Here is an 18,744-nt window from a genome sequence, read left to right as displayed (position 1 = left end):
TACACAGTTGTCCTTTATATCACCGTCCACTACACATCTGTCCACTACACCACTGACCACTACACCGCCATCCTCTATACCACTATCCACTACACATCTGTCAACTACACCACCATCCTCTATACCACCATCCATTACACATCTGTACACTACACCACCATCCTCTATACCACTGTACACTACACATCTGTCCAACACTGTACATTACGCCACCATCCACCACTTCACGTTCCACTACACTACCATCCGCTACGTCACCATCCTCTAGATTGCCATACGCTACACCACCATCCCCTACACCACTACACCACCATCCTCTACACTACTATCCTCTTAACCACTGTCCTCTATAAAATAGTGATCATCATTTCTCTCTCTGTCCCCCCAGAAGAGCGAGTGATCCCTCTGGAAGTGTCTCGTTCTAAACTCTCTCGTCACCTGGACGGTTTGATCTTCCGCTGTCATAAGTGCACGTTCACATGTTCAAGTGGCGACACTCTGCAGCAGCACATCGACAAACACGATGAACCCAAACCGTATGAGTGTCGACTGTGTTACTATGACACAAAACACCAGCAGCAGCTCGAGGATCACCTCCGAGACGAACACAAGGTCAGCCTCCATCCTCTGTCCCAAACAGCACACTTCAAAACTACGTAGTGTTCTTACTTAAATATCAGCACTTTTTATGGCTCTGTCCTAAACACTAGGACACACAGATGCTATTCTAATGACACTGATGGTTTTCTGCTCTGTATAGTGATGGCAAGGCAAAGTTGTTTGTTTATGTCTTCTTTTTGCTACCAGGTGATCCGTAACTTTGAGCTGATGGGCAGAGTGAATCTGGACCAGCTGGATGTTCTGAAAGAGAAAATAAACAGTGAAGAGGAAGAGGAAGTGAAGGAGGAAGAGGAAGAAAAGGAGGAACTGGTGCCCATTGATGAAGAAGAGCAAACCGAGGAGGCAGGAAGAGAAGAAGAAAAAGAGATGGAGGAGGAAGTGACAGCCACACAGGAGGAGAGTAAACAGGAAGCAGAGACAGCGGGTAAACAATAAACTACATCGTTGCATAAAAATTATTATTGAGAATTATTATATTCTCATAAAAGTTTGAATTATACATTTATTTACCACATTTAAACAGGACTGTGGAACTGGAAATATGAACACTAGTGAATTTACAAGCCTGTGTACACCACTACAATGGATTTGAAATGAAGCAATCAAGGTGTGATTGAAATGTAGACTTTCAGCTTTAACTCAATGGGTTTAACAGCTATTTTTTACATAGTCCTTCCATTTTCACAGGCTCAGAGGTAATTGGACAAATGGCTGATAAGCAGCTGATAAGCAACATGGCCAGGTGTAGCCTTTTTCCTCCTTATTAATTAAGGAGATAAAAGGACTGTAGCTGATTCCAAGTGTTGAATTTGCATTTGGTAGCTGTTCATGGGAACTCTCAATATGCGGTCCATAGAGGTGTTGATGCAAGTGAAGGAAGCCATCATTAGGCTGAAAAAAAAACAAAACAAAACAAAACCAGACCTATCAGAGAGATAGCAGAAATTTTAGGAGTGGCCAAATCAACAATTTGGTAAATTCTCAAAACGAAGGAATGCAATGGTGAGCTCAGCACACCAAAATGCCTGGAAGACCACGGAAGACAACTAAAGTGGATGATCGCAGAATTCTTTCCTTGGTGAAGAAAAACCCCTTCACAACATCTAGCCAAGTCAAGAACACTCTTGAGGAGGCAGGTGTTTTATTGTCAAAGTCTACAATTTTGACACCTTCAAAGACACCTTCATGAATGTAAATACAGAGGGTTTACCTCAAGATGCAAACCACTGGTAACACTCAAGAACAGAAAGGCCAGATTAGACTTTGGTAGAAAACATCCAAAAAAAAAAAAGCCTGTCTATACTTTCTGCTGCAATAATAGGAAATACTGCAAAACTGATAGGACGGCACTTCACAGTACAGATAATGACCCAAAACATACTGCAACCCAAGAGCTTCGTAATGCAAAGAAATGGAATGTTCTTCAATAGCTGAGTCAGTCACCTGTTCTTGACCCAACTGAGTATGCTTTTCACTTACTGAAGACAAAACTGAATGCAGAAACACCCACAAACAAGCAGCAACCTAAGGCGGCTGTCATAAAGGCTTGGCAAAGCATCTCAAGGGAGGAAACTCAGCATTTGGTGTTGTCCATGGTACTGTAAAATATTTGCATCCAAGTATTAAAAATAATCCTTATGTTTATAATATGTTAGTTTGTCCAATTACATTTGAGCCTGTGAAAATGGCTGTAATTCCTGAATGGTTAATGCAATATTTTTGTTAAGCCGCTTGAGTTAAAGCTGAAAGTTTACACTTCAATCACACCTGTCCAATTGCTTATGGACCCGACTGTATTAATTAAGCCTTTATTTCTACTGACTAACTGGCTCTCTCTCTGTCTTCCTCCTGTCTGGTTGTCTGGTTGTCTGTCTGTCTGTCTGTCTCTCTCTCTCTCCCCCCGCCTCTCCCCATTTCTCTCCCCATGTCTTTCTCTCCCTATCTCTCCTTTCTGTGTGACTCTCTCTTGCCTGCCTGCCTGTCTGTCTGTCTGTCTGTCTGTCTGTCTCCGGTTTGGGATGGTGTGCTGCTACAGAAATGATGATGGCGTGTTCTCCGAGTGCAGGGAAGAAGTTTCCATGTGAGTTTTGTGGCCGAACTTTTTCTCTTAGTTTGGAATGGGAACGTCATGTTCTCCGACACGGCATGTGAGTGTCTGGCCTTCAGTTATTTTATGTTCGAGTAAAATCAAAAGCACTACAGAAAATACATTAACTACATTATTATTATTATTATTATTATTATTATTATTATTATTATGCTTCAGCACTTGGTTTGAGACATTTTTTTCCTTTTCAGGACTGTTAACAACAACATGAGAGCTATGAGCCCAGTTGCCTCAGTAACAGTAACAGATGGAGGCATTGACCAATCAGCTAACACTACAGAAATTGAGAGAGTGTATCAGTCCAGCCTGTCGGAGAGTTCTGTTCAGAATGAGGAAGATTGAGAGACCAAAAATGACATATAGAAATGTACTGTGTTATAATGGTGTACGGTTTGTTGTTGAAAAAAAAAAAAACTAGGCTGCTTCATGGACACTTGATTTAAAAAAGTGAGGAAAAAAGCAAAACTGTTCATGGTTTTGAAGCATTGTTAGATTTTAAGTGTTAAACATGGGTTCTATAGGTTGTGTTACATCCTAGCTGTGTGTTAAATCGCTGATCCTTTAAAAAGTGTGACTTGGTCCCATAGGACAGATGCTAATAATATATTGGTAACCAATAGTGACGAATCTGTAAGAACTCTGTTCAGGTCAAATAAACACTTCCTGTAAGGTGACGTGTTAAAAATGTCCCCCGTTTTACTTTCGTTCTGAATGCTAAATATATTAACAATAAAATGCTAAACCTAATCAAACTTTCAAACATGCACTGGGTAAAATATGATGAATGATTCATTCTACCAGAATTGTATTAAAGGAGCAGTTTGTGTTTCAGCACCCTCAACGCCCCATGTTAGGGTAATATCAGTGAAATTTCATGTGAATTTTATCCAGAAGATACTTAATTGGCTTAAGTATTGGACTGGACATTATGATTGATAATTGTATTTATGATATTATATATATTATATATATTAATGATACATTGGTCTCTATTTTTCTCACAAATAAATTAATTATTAATTATATTTCTTTTAAGTTAATTTTTAATTATTAAAACTACGTAGTATATAAATTTTAATTATGTTTTTTTTTTTTTAAATTAAGCAAACATTAATGGGTATTGGATTGGATTTTGTATTAGCCACTTAAATATTGTCCATATTGTCAAAAAAAAATTGACTGCATTTTTAATTTTTTTGTAAAATTATATTTAATTTAATTATATTATATTACAAAAAAATAGTAAGAAATTCCTGGCTGTGTTAAACACCAATAAACATGTGTGTGATATCTTTTTATTTATATATATTTGGCCCATTTATCAACATAAAAACAGAATTTTTATTATATATGTTCAGGACACTAAATTACAGATCTTATTTTTAGCCAATTAAAATATGTTAATGTTACGGCTTCATTTCTGTGAGCCAAAATTCATGTGTATCCTTTTTAGAACCATAAGGCTCTCTTTTAAACAGCTACATTTCTGTCCCAGTATAATTGTTCCTAATGCTATTAGAAACACCAAAATGACAGATATTCCTCATTTTAGCTATTTAAATATGAAGCTGTGATGATTCTGTAGCACCTGACACACAGATCGTGTGATTTGACCTGAACGCTGACTTACAGATTCAATATTTTTTTACATTTTTAGCCTTGTGTTAATCTTTAATCCTGTAGCTGAATTCCTTCAGGAATAGTCGCCATCTTATTTGTATCAGACGTTTGTTGATTTTATTTTTATTTAATTTTTTTAGTATATGGACAAACACTGGGCCCCAAAGTTTTGTAGCAAATTGCTACTGTAGTTTTATTCTATTTTTAATTCTAATTTTTATTTCATTTCTGCTGCTTTTAAGGCATGTTCCTGCACTCCGTCGTGTATGAAAGCAAAACTAAAAAAAACTGTTTATGTGATAACTTACAGCACCTTCAACTCCATAGCTCCATTTTTTTGTGCATGATTACAAAAAACAAGAACTGAAGAAGAGTAGCATTTTGGGTTTAGCTATTTTATATTGAGCAGCTCGTCCCAACAAGCAATTACGACAATAAAATATTGTTTTATTTGAATAATTGTTTTTATGCTTCTCCTTAAAGGAACAATGAATAGATTGTATGCGATGAAAGTTGCTGCTCAAAAACCCTGAAGCCTTATTATTATTATTATTATTATTGTTATTATTATTATTATTATCATTATTATTATTGAGGTCATTTTGCTCCATTTCTTTCCAAACACAATCTGGTGCAGTTACAGTACAATACAGTCACGTCCCAAAATGAGGGAAAAACTTTTGGGCAGTGAGATAAATTTTGTCCTGTTCAACAGCAATCCCATAAATCTCAGAGAATTCTCAGAATAAGTTAGAAAATTTTTTGAAACAAAATATTGTAATAATTGACTCTGTATTTAATGTTTTTATCATAGTATTACACAATTACCTACATAATAAAAGTTTAATTTCGGCACGTGTCTGTGCGCAATAAAGCAAAAATCATTTATAAATAGTTTAGAATTCATCACTTTTTTGATAATGAAACAGAAATCATCAGGATCTGTGACATCACTGATGAAAAAAAAAACCTCCTACACGATTGTCTTTCCTGCCTTGTCTGATTAGCGAGGAAGGAGAACCCAGCTCTATTCTGGGTAATCTGCTATTTTTTTTTTTTTTTTTTTTTTTTTTTAATTTAAACAGAAGCTTCATGTCAAGTGTTTGGGAATGTGGTGGGTTTTTTTTTTTTTTTTGGTGTCGTCCATATTTAACAAAAAAAAAAGTCGTTTTGTGTGGTTATAGGACATACTTTTCTTTTTCTACCTTTAAAAAAGAAAATAAAAAAATGTTTCTTTCTTTATAAGCCTAAAAGTTTGTAAAAGACAGAAACCTGTTAAATTCTGAACACACTGGATTGTTGTACATATGATTTAGAGTTTTGTTTGTTTGGTTTGGAGTTAGTTGGACAGTAGCCCCTCCATCTCGCCTTCTTCCTGTGAAACCCGTGACGTTGACTAGAAGTTTGTTGTTTACACTTTGATTTCTGGATATTCTGTAAATATTGTAATTCATCGGGTTTTTTTTAACTTGTTAATAAAGTTATCAGATAACGAGAAACACACGGGTCTGCATTCTTCTGTTCCTCTCAAACATGGGTTTTAACCAACTTAAAGTCGCTCTCATAATCTGCATTTAAATCATATTAGACATGAACTTCACCATCATTCAGCGTAAAGTGGGAGAAACTAATCTGGGGTAAAGCTTGTTTAAGCTCCATCCTAATCAATCACACAGCTGCCAGTGTTCTCTTTAAGACCTAGCATGTAAAAGCTAACAAGTGACAGAAGCTAACTAGCAAATGAAAGTGCAGGTTTAAGGTGGTGTTGGTGTAAATCAGATTTATAAAGCACTTTTTGTCACCCACATGAATCACGAGTTAAAATACTATAATGTTAAAACCTCGTGTTTCATCTGTAGGTCTTTTCATGTACAGTTGAATGCAAAAGTTTGGGAACCCCACACCCACACATATTTTGTTGGTTTTTGAAGTGAAAAGAAGTAAAGACCTCAAATTTGTATGCCTAAAATACCCTTAAAATATACTTCAAAGAGAAAGGAAGCTATTGAAGAAAAACTATTTTGGACATTCGACCTTGCTGGGCTTTGATCCTGTTTGGATCAATTCCAATATTTTATCAGTTCATCTGCTGGATACAATGATAATTCCATATAAATACTACAACCATTCAAACACTCGTTCTTGAGATAGCGTGCTAATGAGAAACTTCGACAGATGCAGACGCATACTGCCACCTAGCTGTGGAGGCATAATAATCTTCTTCTTTCGGCTGTCCCGTTAGGGGTCTCCACAGTGGATCATTGGTCCACATATTTGATTTGGCACAGTTTTTACGCAAGATACTCTTCCTGACACAAGTCAGTTTTATCTGGGGTTGGGACCAGCATTGGGAGTGCACTGTCTCGTGCAACCCCAGTGGCTGGGGTTGGTTCCCTGGCCAGGAATCGAACTGGGGACATGGCAGTGAGAGTGCTGAGGCATAACAATTAGTCCTCCAGGGACCCGGTGGAGGCATAATAATAACATTATAATAAAAAAAATTTTTCCAAATGTTAATGCACAGTACTTTATATTTGATTAACTTAAAAAATAGAAAAAAATTGTGGCAGGTGCAAAAGTTTGGATGCCCTACTAAGTCAGTACGTAGTAACACCTTCTTTGGCAGATATCACAGCTTGCAAAGACTTTTTGTAGCCAGCTAGGAATCTTTCATTTCTTGTTTTAGGAATGTTCAACCAATATTTTTGGGCCATCTTGCATGCACAACATGTTTAAAATCTACCCACGGATTTTCAATTATGTTCAAGTCAGGGGACTGTGAGGGCCGCTCCAAAAGCTTCAGCTTGCATTTCTTGAAGTAGGTAATGGTGGACTTTGAGGTATGTTTTGGATCATTGTCCTGTTGTAGAAGCCATTCTCTTTTCAGCTTAAGTCTCTTGACTGACTGTCACATATTTTTCCAGAATTTGCTGATATTTACTGGAATCCATTCTTCCATCTACCTGTGCAATGTTTCCTGTGCCACTGGCTGCCACACAACCCCAAGCATAATAGTTTCACCCCAGGCTTAATAGTTTGCAAGGTGTTCTTTTCATCAAATCGTACTTTTTTCTCCAAATATACCTTTGGTGATTGCGGCCGAAGAGTTAAAATTTTAATTCATGAGTACGTAATACTTTTTTCCAAAATGCCTCAGCTTATCTACATGTTGTTTTGCATACTTCAGACATCGACTTTTGTGATAAGGTCACAGATGAGGTTTCCTTCTGATGACTGTCCCATGCAGATCATGTTTGTGCAAGTAATGCTACAGAGTAGAATGGTGCACCACTCATGTCTCAGCTAAACATTCCTGCAGGTCCTTGCTGTCATTTGGGGATTTTGCTTTGCCATTCTGCCCAGCATACAGGCAGTTCTATTTGAGAATTTTCTTAGCCTTCCACATCTAGCCTTGACTTTCACAGTTCCCCTTAAGTGCCTTCCTCTGCTTTGTAGGCATCGATTAGCTTAATTTTCAGATCCTCAGTCAGCTGCTTAGAGAAGCTCATGGTTGTTGATTTTAGCATAAAGTTTGAAGAGTTTCCTAATGACAATTCTTGACCTGAATAACAAGTCCTAACAAGTAAATCAAGGCCTAACAAGTTAATTTAGTTCTGAGACTTTATTCAAAATTTGAAAACTTTTGCACATGCTATAATTATGATTGTATTATTTTTCTATTTTTTAGGTTAATTGAATATAAATGAACTGCAGATTAACATTTGCATAAAATGTTATTTTTTTAACATTTACTACAGTGGTTGTTTTACTTCACTTCAAAAATCAACAAAATGTGTGATTTGCACAGGAGTACCCAAACATTTGCAAACAAATGTATACTTCGTAATTAGGGCACTAGTCATCCTGCCTAATATGTTGTGATTAGCACTTGGAGCAGTTTGGCATTACAATGTGTGGATCAGCTCCTCTGGGACACGGTGACGTGTTTTGGGGAATTTTTATCTGGGAAACCGTTATGTTCCTGCAGGCCATCACCTCCCACTGCCTCTGCATCTGTCACCTTGTTAATCTGTCTTTCTGTTACACACAAACACACAGTGATGGGGGGACATGAGCGGGAACAGGCCGAACTAGATATTTATACAGTATAAAGTAAAAAAATGCAGATAAAAAAGTTTAAAGTTACTGGTAAGTATAATGTTTAAATAAATTTATGTTAATTTAAATAAAGATTTTTTCTCATATTTTTAAACTCAGATCATAAATCAGGAGCTCTGTTTCTGATCTTCAAATTTTATCCATAAGAACATTTCCTAAATGAAAACAAATCAAAAGTGGTGTTTTGGAGCTTTTTGTACCTGTCCCTTAGCACAGTATATCTAGAAAAAAAAATACAAAAAATGTTTTGAAAATATTTTCGTCTTAATTTTATAGTTCATCATCTTTGGGAAAACTCTAAAAATTTTCTGATGATTCTTCTGTGCTAGACTTATGTTCGTCCAATTAAATGCATATATGCCCCACCCCCAGTGACGTGTCTTGCTCTACAGTACCAGTATTTTAACAGTAAACATGGTTTGTCAGTGTGTTTTAGGCTTTCTGGAGAAAAAAATGGTTGGAGTTTATTCATATGGAACAGGGTGGAATTTGTGCAAGTTGGTGGTTTTGTAACAGGCACTTTTCAGAAGAGTGTTTTACTAACTTGGGGCTATTCAATGCTGAAATATTTCTACCTCAGACTGGTAGAGAATGTGGTTCCATCTTTATACACTGTCAGGGATTCTTTCTGTAAGAGTAAGTAATATCATTTTATCTACCATTAAATGCCTCCCAATGACAATCCTGCAGCTCATCTTCAGGCATCATCTTGGCTCAAACACATATGGCATACATTTGTTTATGAACGTTTGTACACCCCAGCCAAATTACATATTTTTGTTGATTTTTAAAGTCAAAAGAACTAAACACAAACTCTACAGCAAACTAACTAATGAATAACAAACATTTTTCATTAACCAAATGTTAATGCTCTTACCTTATATTTGATTAACTTAAAAAATAGAATAAAAAACTATAATTGTGGCATGTGCAAAAGTTTGGACAACCCTCCAGTTGTAAAGTCTCAGAATTTAATTAATTTGTTAGGTCTTAATTGGCTCATTAGGACTCGGTATGCCCTAGGAATAATGTCATTAGGAATAACCATTTCAGACTGGAATAAATTCTCAGCAAACGGGGTTCCTCTAAGCAGCTGACTGAAGGTCTGAAAATGAATCTAATTGATGCCTAAAAAGTAGAGGATGGCTATAAAAAGATATCTAAGTGCTTTAAGCTCACAATTTCCACTGTCCAAAATGTCCTTAAGAAATGGCAGTTAAGGGGAACTAAGGAAGTCAAGGCGCGATATTGAAGACCAAGAAAAATCTCAGATAGAACTGCCTGTACTTTGGCCAGAAAGGCAAAGCAAAATCCCCAAATGACACTAAGGACCCGCAGGAAGGTTTAGCTGACACGAGTGGTAGTGCACCATTTTACTTTGCACCATTGCTTGCACAAAACCATGATCTGCATGGAAGAGTCATACCTTACCTCTGACCTAATCACAAAAGTCAACATCTTATGTATGCGAGACAACATCAAGATAAGCCAGAGGTATTCTGGAAACAGTGCTATGGACTGATGAAGTAAAAATCACCAAAGGTATGTTTGGAGAAAAAAAAGAGTAGCATTTGATGAAAAGAATACCTTGCCAACTGTTAAGCATGGGGGTGAATCTGTCATGCTTGTGTGGCAGCCAGTGACACAGGAAACATTGCACAGGTAGATGGAAGAATGGATTCCAGTAAATATCAGCAAATTCTGGAAAAATATGTGAGTCAGTCAAAAAAATGAAGTTGAAAAGAGAATGGCTTCTACAACAGGACAATGATCCAAAGCATACCTCAAAGTCCACCATGAGCTACTTCAGGAAATGCAAGCTGAAGCTTTTGGAGCGGCCCTCACAGTCCCCTGACTTGAACATAATTGAAAATCTGTGGGTAGATTTATAGGATAAATATGATGTACATGCAAGATGGTCCAACAGTATCTCAGAACTAGAAAGGTTCTGCATGGAATATTGGTTGAACATTCCTAAACAAGAAATGAAAGATTCCTAGCTGGCTATATAAAGCCTTTGCAAGCTGTGATATCTGCCAAAGAAGGTGTTACTAAGTACTGACTTAGTAGGGTGACCAAACATGTGCACATACCACAATTACTATTTCAATGTTTTCTATTTTTTAAGTTCATCATATATAACATAACTATGCATTAATTTTTGCAGGTAGCAAGTAGTTTGTAAGTAGTGTTCTGCAGAGGTTTGCACTTAAAAAAAAAAAATCAACAAAATATGTAATTTGGTAAGGGGTTCCAAAGCTTTTGCATACAACTGTAGCTTTGAAAATGTAAATTCAAGTAATTTAAAAAGCACTTTTACATTAGGACGATCATTCACATAAAGATCTTTTTATTTCACATGTCATAGGTCATGCTGGATTTGTTCACTTGCTCTTTTTCTAGAACCGTGGTTCATGTCCTATCTGAAATATTGTAATTACAAGGTGAGCGCACTTAGATGCCACCACAATGTTGTAATTACAACTCGCGAACTCGCATTTTTTCATGAACCCTGACTTTCTGATCTGGGGGTGTGTCATTAACAAACTGATGGTAGCCGCCAAAATGAACGTGACGTCTGCAGCAGACAGTAAGATCCATCCATTTCTGTACCTCTTGTCCAACACTGTGTCACAGGGAGCCTATCCCGGGAAACTCAGGGCACAACTGCACACACTACAGGCAATTTAGAGATGCCAGTCAGCCTATAATATACATGTCTTTAGACTGGGGAGGAAACCCCCAAAGCGTATAGAGTTCATACAAACGCCACTCACACAGGACAGAGGCGGGAATCGACCCCCAACTCGCGCGCGTGAGGTAAATGTGCTAACCATTATACCAAGATGGTTAGATTAAAAAGACTTGGATTTTATGTTATTTTGTATATTAACTATTATAAACAGTCGAATAAACTTCTTGAAACTTGATGAAAATGATTATAAAAACAACAGAATTCTTCTCACGCCGTCCATATTTCTGACCAAAACCACTTGAACACACACGTTGTAATGACCACCTCCGAGCTCGTGCGCGCGAACCTCCGAGGAGCTCTTGACGTCACCTCTGTCTTTAAAGAAGCCGCAGCCAATTAGAGAAAAGAGGGCGGTCCTGGTTACTGAAATCAAACGTCCATCATAGAGCCATACTGCGCAGGCGTGTAACTAGCTGTAGATTTGGCGCATGCGCGGTGTGCGCCTGGTTTGTTTATGCGCTGCAAAAAAGGCGAGAGCGTAATGGCGGCGAGCAGGCTGTGATGAGCTAGCGAAAATAGCCTGGACTCACTGTCACACCTTGGGAAAGATCACAGTCTCTCCTCACACACGCGCGGAAACTGCTCAAAATGCAGATCACACTGAAAACCCTGCAGCAGCAGACGTTTAAAATCGACATCGACGCGGAGGAGACGGTGAGAGATGTTCACTCGGCGGAAGGGCTCGAGACACGGGGCCGCGAAAGTTGGCTTGTGGCTCAGCTATGCTAACGCTACACATATACCCACGTAGTGCGTGTTTGCTGCAGCTATAAGATGCTAAACCACGTCGCATGTGGAAACTGAATATGATTTTATCTTAGTTACGAACATTTACGGAGAATGGCTCAACTGTGAGCTAGTTTAGTTGAGAGAGAAAAGTTGAGAACGCCAGCAAATAGATGCTAAGCTAATTAGCCAGCTAACTCTCAGCTATCCACGTTACCATGATGGCTAACTAGCATGTTTGTCGTTAGTGTAAGTTAGTGAACTTAGTGTGAACGTCCTAATATATTCTAAGACTTAATCTGTTACAGTATTTATATCGTTATTTACTGATAGTACTTAACAAAGTTTAAACTTGTTAGCAAGCTGTCCTGCCCTTCGGCTAATTGTATAGTTAGCGCTAGCTGACGTTTACGAATAAACTCTGCGTTCATTAGTCGTTAGGAAAACGTGTGGATCAACATGCTCGTTTCTTTATTAACTCTGTGTAACACAGTGATTTTAGCAAATGGCGCTTTTTGAACTTTTAATTACGAACGCAGAAATAGTTGTGCTATCTGGCTACTATGCTAACGTTAGCGTGCTAGCATTGCGTGGCCTGCTGAATCACATGCAAGTTAGCTGGATAATTAACCAACTTAAATCCGATCATTTCTGCAGTTTTTTGGTTTTGTATTTTTACGCAAATGAGCACGGTGAGTTTATTGATTACAGGTTGCCACTCAGTTTTCCCCTGATATGAATCCCAGTTGTCATTTGTGTCGTTTTTATGAAATCTTGAAAAAAAAGGAGAGCGAAAGTTGAGCTCGGGCCTGAACCCGTGCAGCTGCAGTGACTAGAAATCATTTTCACACCTTCATCTGCACTCTGAGCCACACTAATGTCTGACACTCAGTGGCAATGCGGGGTTTTTGTCCTTATAAAAGATCAAAATTACTGATTTATTATTTAACATTATACCACACTCCTCTTTCTGCTTGTTGTTGATTAATTTTCTGTACCTGCAGCTCAGTAGTGCAGCTGCAATCGCAGGTTTATAATAATGTACTCATTCTAATACCTTATCTATAATATATTTCTATAATAACAACTCATTCACAGGGGCTTGTATGCTACACATGACACAAATTGATATGATGATTTTTTTTTTTTTTTTTTTTTTTTTACTGTAAGGAGATGTTTAGTTAACATTTATTCATGGTCTCCAGGGTCAATGCTTTTTAAGTCATGTGTAAAGCTGTGTAGGTTTTCCGTCATGGTAGAGTCTTCAGGGCAGGAGTTTAAGCTTTGCAGCTGTTCATAGCTCCTATAACGTAAGTTATAACAAAAACTCACTTGGTTCACCAACGTTGAACAGCATTAAATGTCACTATAAACGGATTAAAAGTATGACATGTGAAGTGTTACTGTGGGAAAACTGCTGTGGTGTAAGAGGAATAAAAAACATCTGGAACCATGCTGTTCTAGGAAAATAATCATCCTCCGTGTGGTAACAGTAACTCTGCTCCATCACGCCATTCTGTCACTCAGTGTTATAGTAAAACCACACATCTCTGCGTCATAAGGGTGTGCAAACTTTTGCACTATAGTATAAATATAATTAGAACACAATTTGTAACTCATTAAGGTCTTTTAGTTGCTAAATGTAACTTCAACAAACAAAATGAAGACGAAGTACCCATGGGTCAAATCTGACTTTTTGCTTTGTCATTCTATATTTGGTGTGCGTGCGTGTGTGTAGACATGTATGGAAACTTGAGCTGTGTTTCAAACTGTGTGCTGTAAGTGCAGTAGTGCAGTCACTCAGTGAGATGTAGTGCACTGGTAATAGCTGGGTGATGTGCTAGATCCTGTGAGAAATGATTTTTTGGTATTGCACAACAAACATCCAGCTACTATGTAGTCAGCTTTGTAGTGTATAGCTTTAAACTGAAGTGCTCAGTGTGTGGTTTAAGACACAGCTTCCAAAATGGAATATGTCCATGATAGTAATATTGTGTGATGAATGTTATGTATTGGGGTTTGTGTGCGTGTGTACAGCGCACACTCCCACTGCACCGCTGATCTCTGCCTGTTTGTTTTCCAGGTAAAGGCGCTAAAGGAGAAAATTGAGAATGAGAAAGGGAAGGAGAGTTTTCCTGTCGCTGGACAGAAGCTGATCTATGCAGGTTTGTCTTTCTCTCTGTGTCTCTGTTTGTGTGGAGTGTCCAGTGTTTGAAATAAGGAGTGTAGGTGTTTTTATGAGAGAGGCAGAGAGACACATGGAGACACACATGGAATATGAGAATGATAGATAGACAGACATGGACATTGCCACTCTGAATTAATTCATTCCAATTGCAAAGTCTGAACGAACTGTTTATATCTATCCTAAACAGCCAGTTCTTATTTAATATGCACGTTACTAGTAATCTGGTCCAAGGTTATGCCTGTGTGTGGAGCGAGGTTTAGTGCCAGCTTTCCCATATCAAAATGCAGTGCATTAGTCCAGTCAGCGTTTGTGAGATATGTTTGTGAAACTAACAAAATGTCCCCTCCCCCACCCCCCAGATGTATGCTAAAAATTCAGCACAGATACAGAGCAAATATTAAACACTTTATTGAGATCAGTCCACTTCCTGCATCTGCCTCAGAACATTAGTTTGATGCCCACCTAACCTCAAATTATTTTTTTAGATAGATTAAACTGAGTTTTCTTACAGGATCATATTTTTCTACCGAGAGCACATTGTGACTCAAATGCACATGCTCAAAATGCACACACTCGCTCCGGTAGTAATCGGACACACATGTTTACATGGCTATTATTCTTCTTTTCTTCTAATGGATTATAAAGAGATTAGCCACTTTGCTCATTTGAATAGAAATTTAATTCAGGTTGACCTCAGTCCATTTGCTCGATTCAGACTGAGGTATCTACACAACCTTATTCAGTCGCGTTAATGACAGATTTGTAGTTGCATGTAAACATAGCCAATAAAAGAGAGAGAGAGAGGGATGAAGATGTGGCTGATAAATTGTCTGTAATTATTTTGCTGATTTGCTCTGCAGGTAAAATCCTAAATGATGACACCGCACTGAAGGAGTATAAGATAGATGAGAAGAACTTTGTGGTTGTCATGGTAGCAAAGGTAAGAAATGAATCTTCCTAATCAAATGGAACGCTAGATTTATATTTTCTATTCAATTTTTAATGAGTTCAGCAGGAGAGTAGAGCTGTAGTGTTCCTCATACTTAAAGCCACAGATCCAAGAAAATGAAATATCCACAGTGTCCCTTCATTCCAAACACAGTGGATCAGCTGGGACCTGGTCAGTGTGTGAAGTTTGTTTCCTTAGTTTAGTACAAGCCATGAGACTAATGTAGCTAACGTAATGAGTTTGGTGTTGCTGCACACCAGCATCAGACTCAGGTAGGGGGTGTAAAGTCTGACACTGGAATTGAAGGAGTGATTCATATGAGAGTAATATTCAAGTTTTTAATTGGCTTCTGCTATTTTCTGAAACTTTGAACAAACAATATTTAATGAGATGAGTGATGTTTATCTAGGTAATTGTAACAATTATTATATTCTAATAATATAAAGATATTATTGCTACAAGATATTTCTACAGATTAGCATTCTGTTAGAATTTTAGCCCAAAGCAACAGATTAGAGAGGCATAAATGCTGCTGTTTCCATGCGTAGGTTTAAGATTTTTCAGACCGTGTGGACTGATTATTGTAAATGTTTTCCAGCCTAAAGCTGCTCCTGCAGCCGCTCAATCTTCAACTACTGCAGCATCATCGAGTAGTTCCGCCTCTAGCACTACAACTCCCACAATCCCCCCGGCTGCAGCTGCTGCCGCCGCAACCACCACCACCACCACCACTGACACCACATCCGAAAGCAGCGTCAAAGAGGAGAAAGCAGCAGAGGAAAAACCGCCATCTTCTACACCTGCCAGGTAGATCACACACCTCACACGCATGTGATCAGGTACATCACACACCTCATACACCCCTGACGACATATCACACAGCTCTCACACCCCTGAAACACATCACACGCACACTTGACCAACAGCTGAGGTTGCTGTAACCTTGAATTCAGTTTTATTTCTGTAATATTTTACAGTAAATGCTAAGTGAGTGAATTACAGTGCACTAGCTGGATGATTACTGATGGGGTGTAGCTTCCTGTCTGATGCGTCTCCTGTCCTGTCTTTGTCCTGCAGTTCTGGTAGCCTGACGAACGTCAACATATTCGACGAGGCAACTTCTGCTCTGGGTAAAGACCACTCCACTGGGAGACTACAGTCTTTATAAACAGCTTTGTCTTTTACAATTAGGCTGTCTATTCTTCACATGGGTGACTTTTTCAGAGCTCAGTGTTGAGCAGGAGAGTGGTTAAAAAAAAAAGAACAAAATAATGAATTTAATAATCTTCTAATTATCTTCACCATTAACATTACTTATAAAGTGTTAGATTTTTTTTAAACACCCCTTTTGGCTGAAAACTGAAAGAGCCGATTTGACCATTTTTGGCCAAGTTTTTTCAGTGAAACTCGTAATAAATTTAATTAATGGATGTTAAATATATATACTTGTTTGATGCTAATCAGGTTGCAACATATCCAGATAGATTTTATTTCACGTTAATGAACTCAAAACAGTCTCCATTTACCTTTGCAGAAAGCGAGTGAGTCATGCAGGTTGAAAGCATGTGAGATTGGGAAAAGGGATGGGGGATGGTTCTGGTGTTGTAATATAATCAGCAATATACATCATTGGATATCATGGCAATGTAATATTATGTAGGGAAATAATATTGTTATATCGCACAGGCCCTCCAAAACAGTTTTGATTAGCCAATAGCACTAGAGCCGATAATGCGTAATACACAGAGGAATGTACTGAGCCATTATAGGCCTTAAAAGGCATTGAGATGACAGCAGTTAATACCACATGAGGAGTGTACATGTTTAATCATTTGCTATAATAAGGATGATGGACCTGTATAATGATTTGTGTGTATTCACACAGTGACGGGACAGTCGTATGAGAACATGGTGACTGAGATCATGTTAATGGGCTATGAGAGGGAGCAGGTGGTGGCGGCTCTGCGTGCCAGTTTCAACAACCCAGACCGAGCTGTTGAGTACCTGCTCACGGTGAGAGGGGTGGGGCAGGGAGTGGGGGTTCTGAGAGAGATTGGGAGATGAACAGATTAAAGATGATAACGGGGTGATGGAAGAATAATGGAGGAATTGAGAATGAAGGAAGGGTCATATAGGAATTGAAGTTATTGTTTAGATAAGAGGGAGATTTTATAGAGGGATTAGGAATGAGAGTGTATGGAATGTTTGAGATAGAGAGAGGGATCATAGTGTGACTAGGAATAAGGAAAGGATGCGAGGAGGTTAGAAGTAAAGGGGGGGATTATGGAGAGATTAGGAATGAGGAAAGAATTATAGTGTGAGTAGGAATGAGGAGGTATGGAATAATTGGGAAGTAGGGAGGGATCAAGGAGGGATTAGGAATGAGGGATGGATTATGGCTGGATTAGGAATAGAGAGATTACAGAATGTTTAGGAAAGAGGGAGCATTTATTGAGGGATTAGGAATGATGGCTGCATCATGAAGTGTTTAGGCATGAGTGAAGGATCATGTAAGGATCGGGATTATGCATAGATTAGCAATCAGAGGGCTTATGAAGATAGTAGGAATGGGGAAAGGATTTGGTTTGAGGTGGGAGCCATTGAAAAGGCTTGGAATGAGTGAGGGTTTTGGAATGATGGAGATGTGGAAGAAAGGAAGAATGTTTAGGATTAGGGGTGAGATGGGGTTAAGTAGGGCAGGGACTAGAATGAGGCATGAATGGTGGAGGGAGGATAAAATTGATGATGGAGGTATTAGGGATGATGATGGGTATTAGTGTCTGCTAGTTCCAGGATACAGGACTGCTGCAGCATTGTCTGTATTTACACATTGTTAGAGTGAAGCTGAATTTGGGTCATACAATTATTTTGATCCCATGTTGAAAGTTTGCTTGTCTAAATTTGTGTGTAGGGAATTCCAGTGGAGAGTGAAGGGAACGTGGGGGGATCTGATCCTGCAGCTCCAGTAGGGGGCGCACCAGCTGCTCCCACAGGACTCTCATCTCCATCCAGCACAACACCTACACAACCCACTGCTGGATCAGCAGGTACACACCCCAAATATATGCACACACAAACTCATAACTATAGTATCAACATTGTAATATTTTACTCAAGGACAAAAAAGTTCATCATTTTATCCATTTTAACAGCCTTTTAACAGGTTAAGTTAAAATATATTATGCTGGAACCGTATTGTTTTTGGGATTGGGTTTTTCTTGTTCTTTTTTTCACCTATAACAAAATGTGCAGATCAGCCCGTCAGTCATAGAGACGTGAAACTTGGTCAGTAGATAGTACTCCCTCCTGCTACTCAAGCGAGATGGGCCCAGTCAGCCTGATTTTGGTGCTATAGTGCAACATTGTACTTTTTCTCCATATCTTGAGAACCCTAAGTCCTAGAGACAAAAATAATTCTGCAATCTGCAATTTGGATGCCGCTTAAGCGCCACATAGATTTTGAGCTAATTTGCATAACTTGCAGAACCAACTTTTGCAAACTAGTCCTAGGATTTTTGCCGTGTCTTAACAAAATTAGTGTCAAAAACATGTTGATATTATGTAACCCATTAGGCTGCCACATGCCAATCAATTCTATTGGCCATAGCCTAATTTCCTCAAACCGTTCATGAGCTTATGAATATTTGGATGGATTCTCA

General features: G+C 38.4%; 2 protein-coding genes and 1 long non-coding RNA gene across 6 annotated transcripts in view; 2 read left to right on the top strand and 1 right to left on the bottom strand.

Moving 5' to 3' along the window:
* znf462 (zinc finger protein 462) overlaps positions 1-5,847 on the top strand; it is a 43,702-nt gene extending 37,855 nt beyond the window's left edge. For 3 of the 4 annotated variants that reach the window (XM_026940943.3, XM_053240424.1, XM_026940944.3), the window contains exons 10-13: positions 389-612; positions 808-1,045; positions 2,657-2,768; positions 2,920-5,847. In XM_026940943.3, the coding sequence (XP_026796744.2) occupies positions 389-612; positions 808-1,045; positions 2,657-2,768; positions 2,920-3,070 (725 nt within the window). In that variant the 3' untranslated portion in view covers positions 3,071-5,847. The remainder of the gene's footprint in view (positions 1-388; positions 613-807; positions 1,046-2,656; positions 2,769-2,919) is intronic. The other variant, XM_026940945.3, reaches the window with a different exon arrangement.
* Positions 5,848-5,988: 141 nt separating this feature from the next.
* Positions 5,989-11,606, bottom strand: LOC117599185 (uncharacterized). The gene is made up of 4 exons (XR_004579628.2): positions 11,245-11,606; positions 10,251-10,341; positions 10,055-10,168; positions 5,989-8,386 (listed from the first exon to the last, which is right to left on the bottom strand). It is a non-coding gene; the product is annotated as an uncharacterized LOC117599185 (long non-coding RNA).
* A 57-nt stretch (positions 11,607-11,663) lies between these two features.
* Positions 11,664-18,744, top strand: part of rad23b (RAD23 homolog B, nucleotide excision repair protein) — a 10,334-nt gene continuing 3,253 nt past the window's right edge. The window contains exons 1-7 of the mRNA XM_026941395.3: positions 11,664-11,876; positions 14,032-14,113; positions 14,997-15,076; positions 15,684-15,892; positions 16,163-16,215; positions 16,971-17,098; positions 17,997-18,132. Of these exons, the coding sequence (XP_026797196.3) occupies positions 11,811-11,876; positions 14,032-14,113; positions 14,997-15,076; positions 15,684-15,892; positions 16,163-16,215; positions 16,971-17,098; positions 17,997-18,132 (754 nt within the window). The 5' untranslated portion in view covers positions 11,664-11,810. The remainder of the gene's footprint in view (positions 11,877-14,031; positions 14,114-14,996; positions 15,077-15,683; positions 15,893-16,162; positions 16,216-16,970; positions 17,099-17,996; positions 18,133-18,744) is intronic.

This window comes from Pangasianodon hypophthalmus, chromosome 15, assembly GCF_027358585.1.
Source record: "Pangasianodon hypophthalmus isolate fPanHyp1 chromosome 15, fPanHyp1.pri, whole genome shotgun sequence".
Lineage (NCBI taxonomy): Eukaryota > Metazoa > Chordata > Actinopteri > Siluriformes > Pangasiidae > Pangasianodon > Pangasianodon hypophthalmus.
The sequence above is the reverse complement of the archived record's forward strand: the minus strand, read 5'-3'. Positions and strand labels throughout refer to the sequence as shown.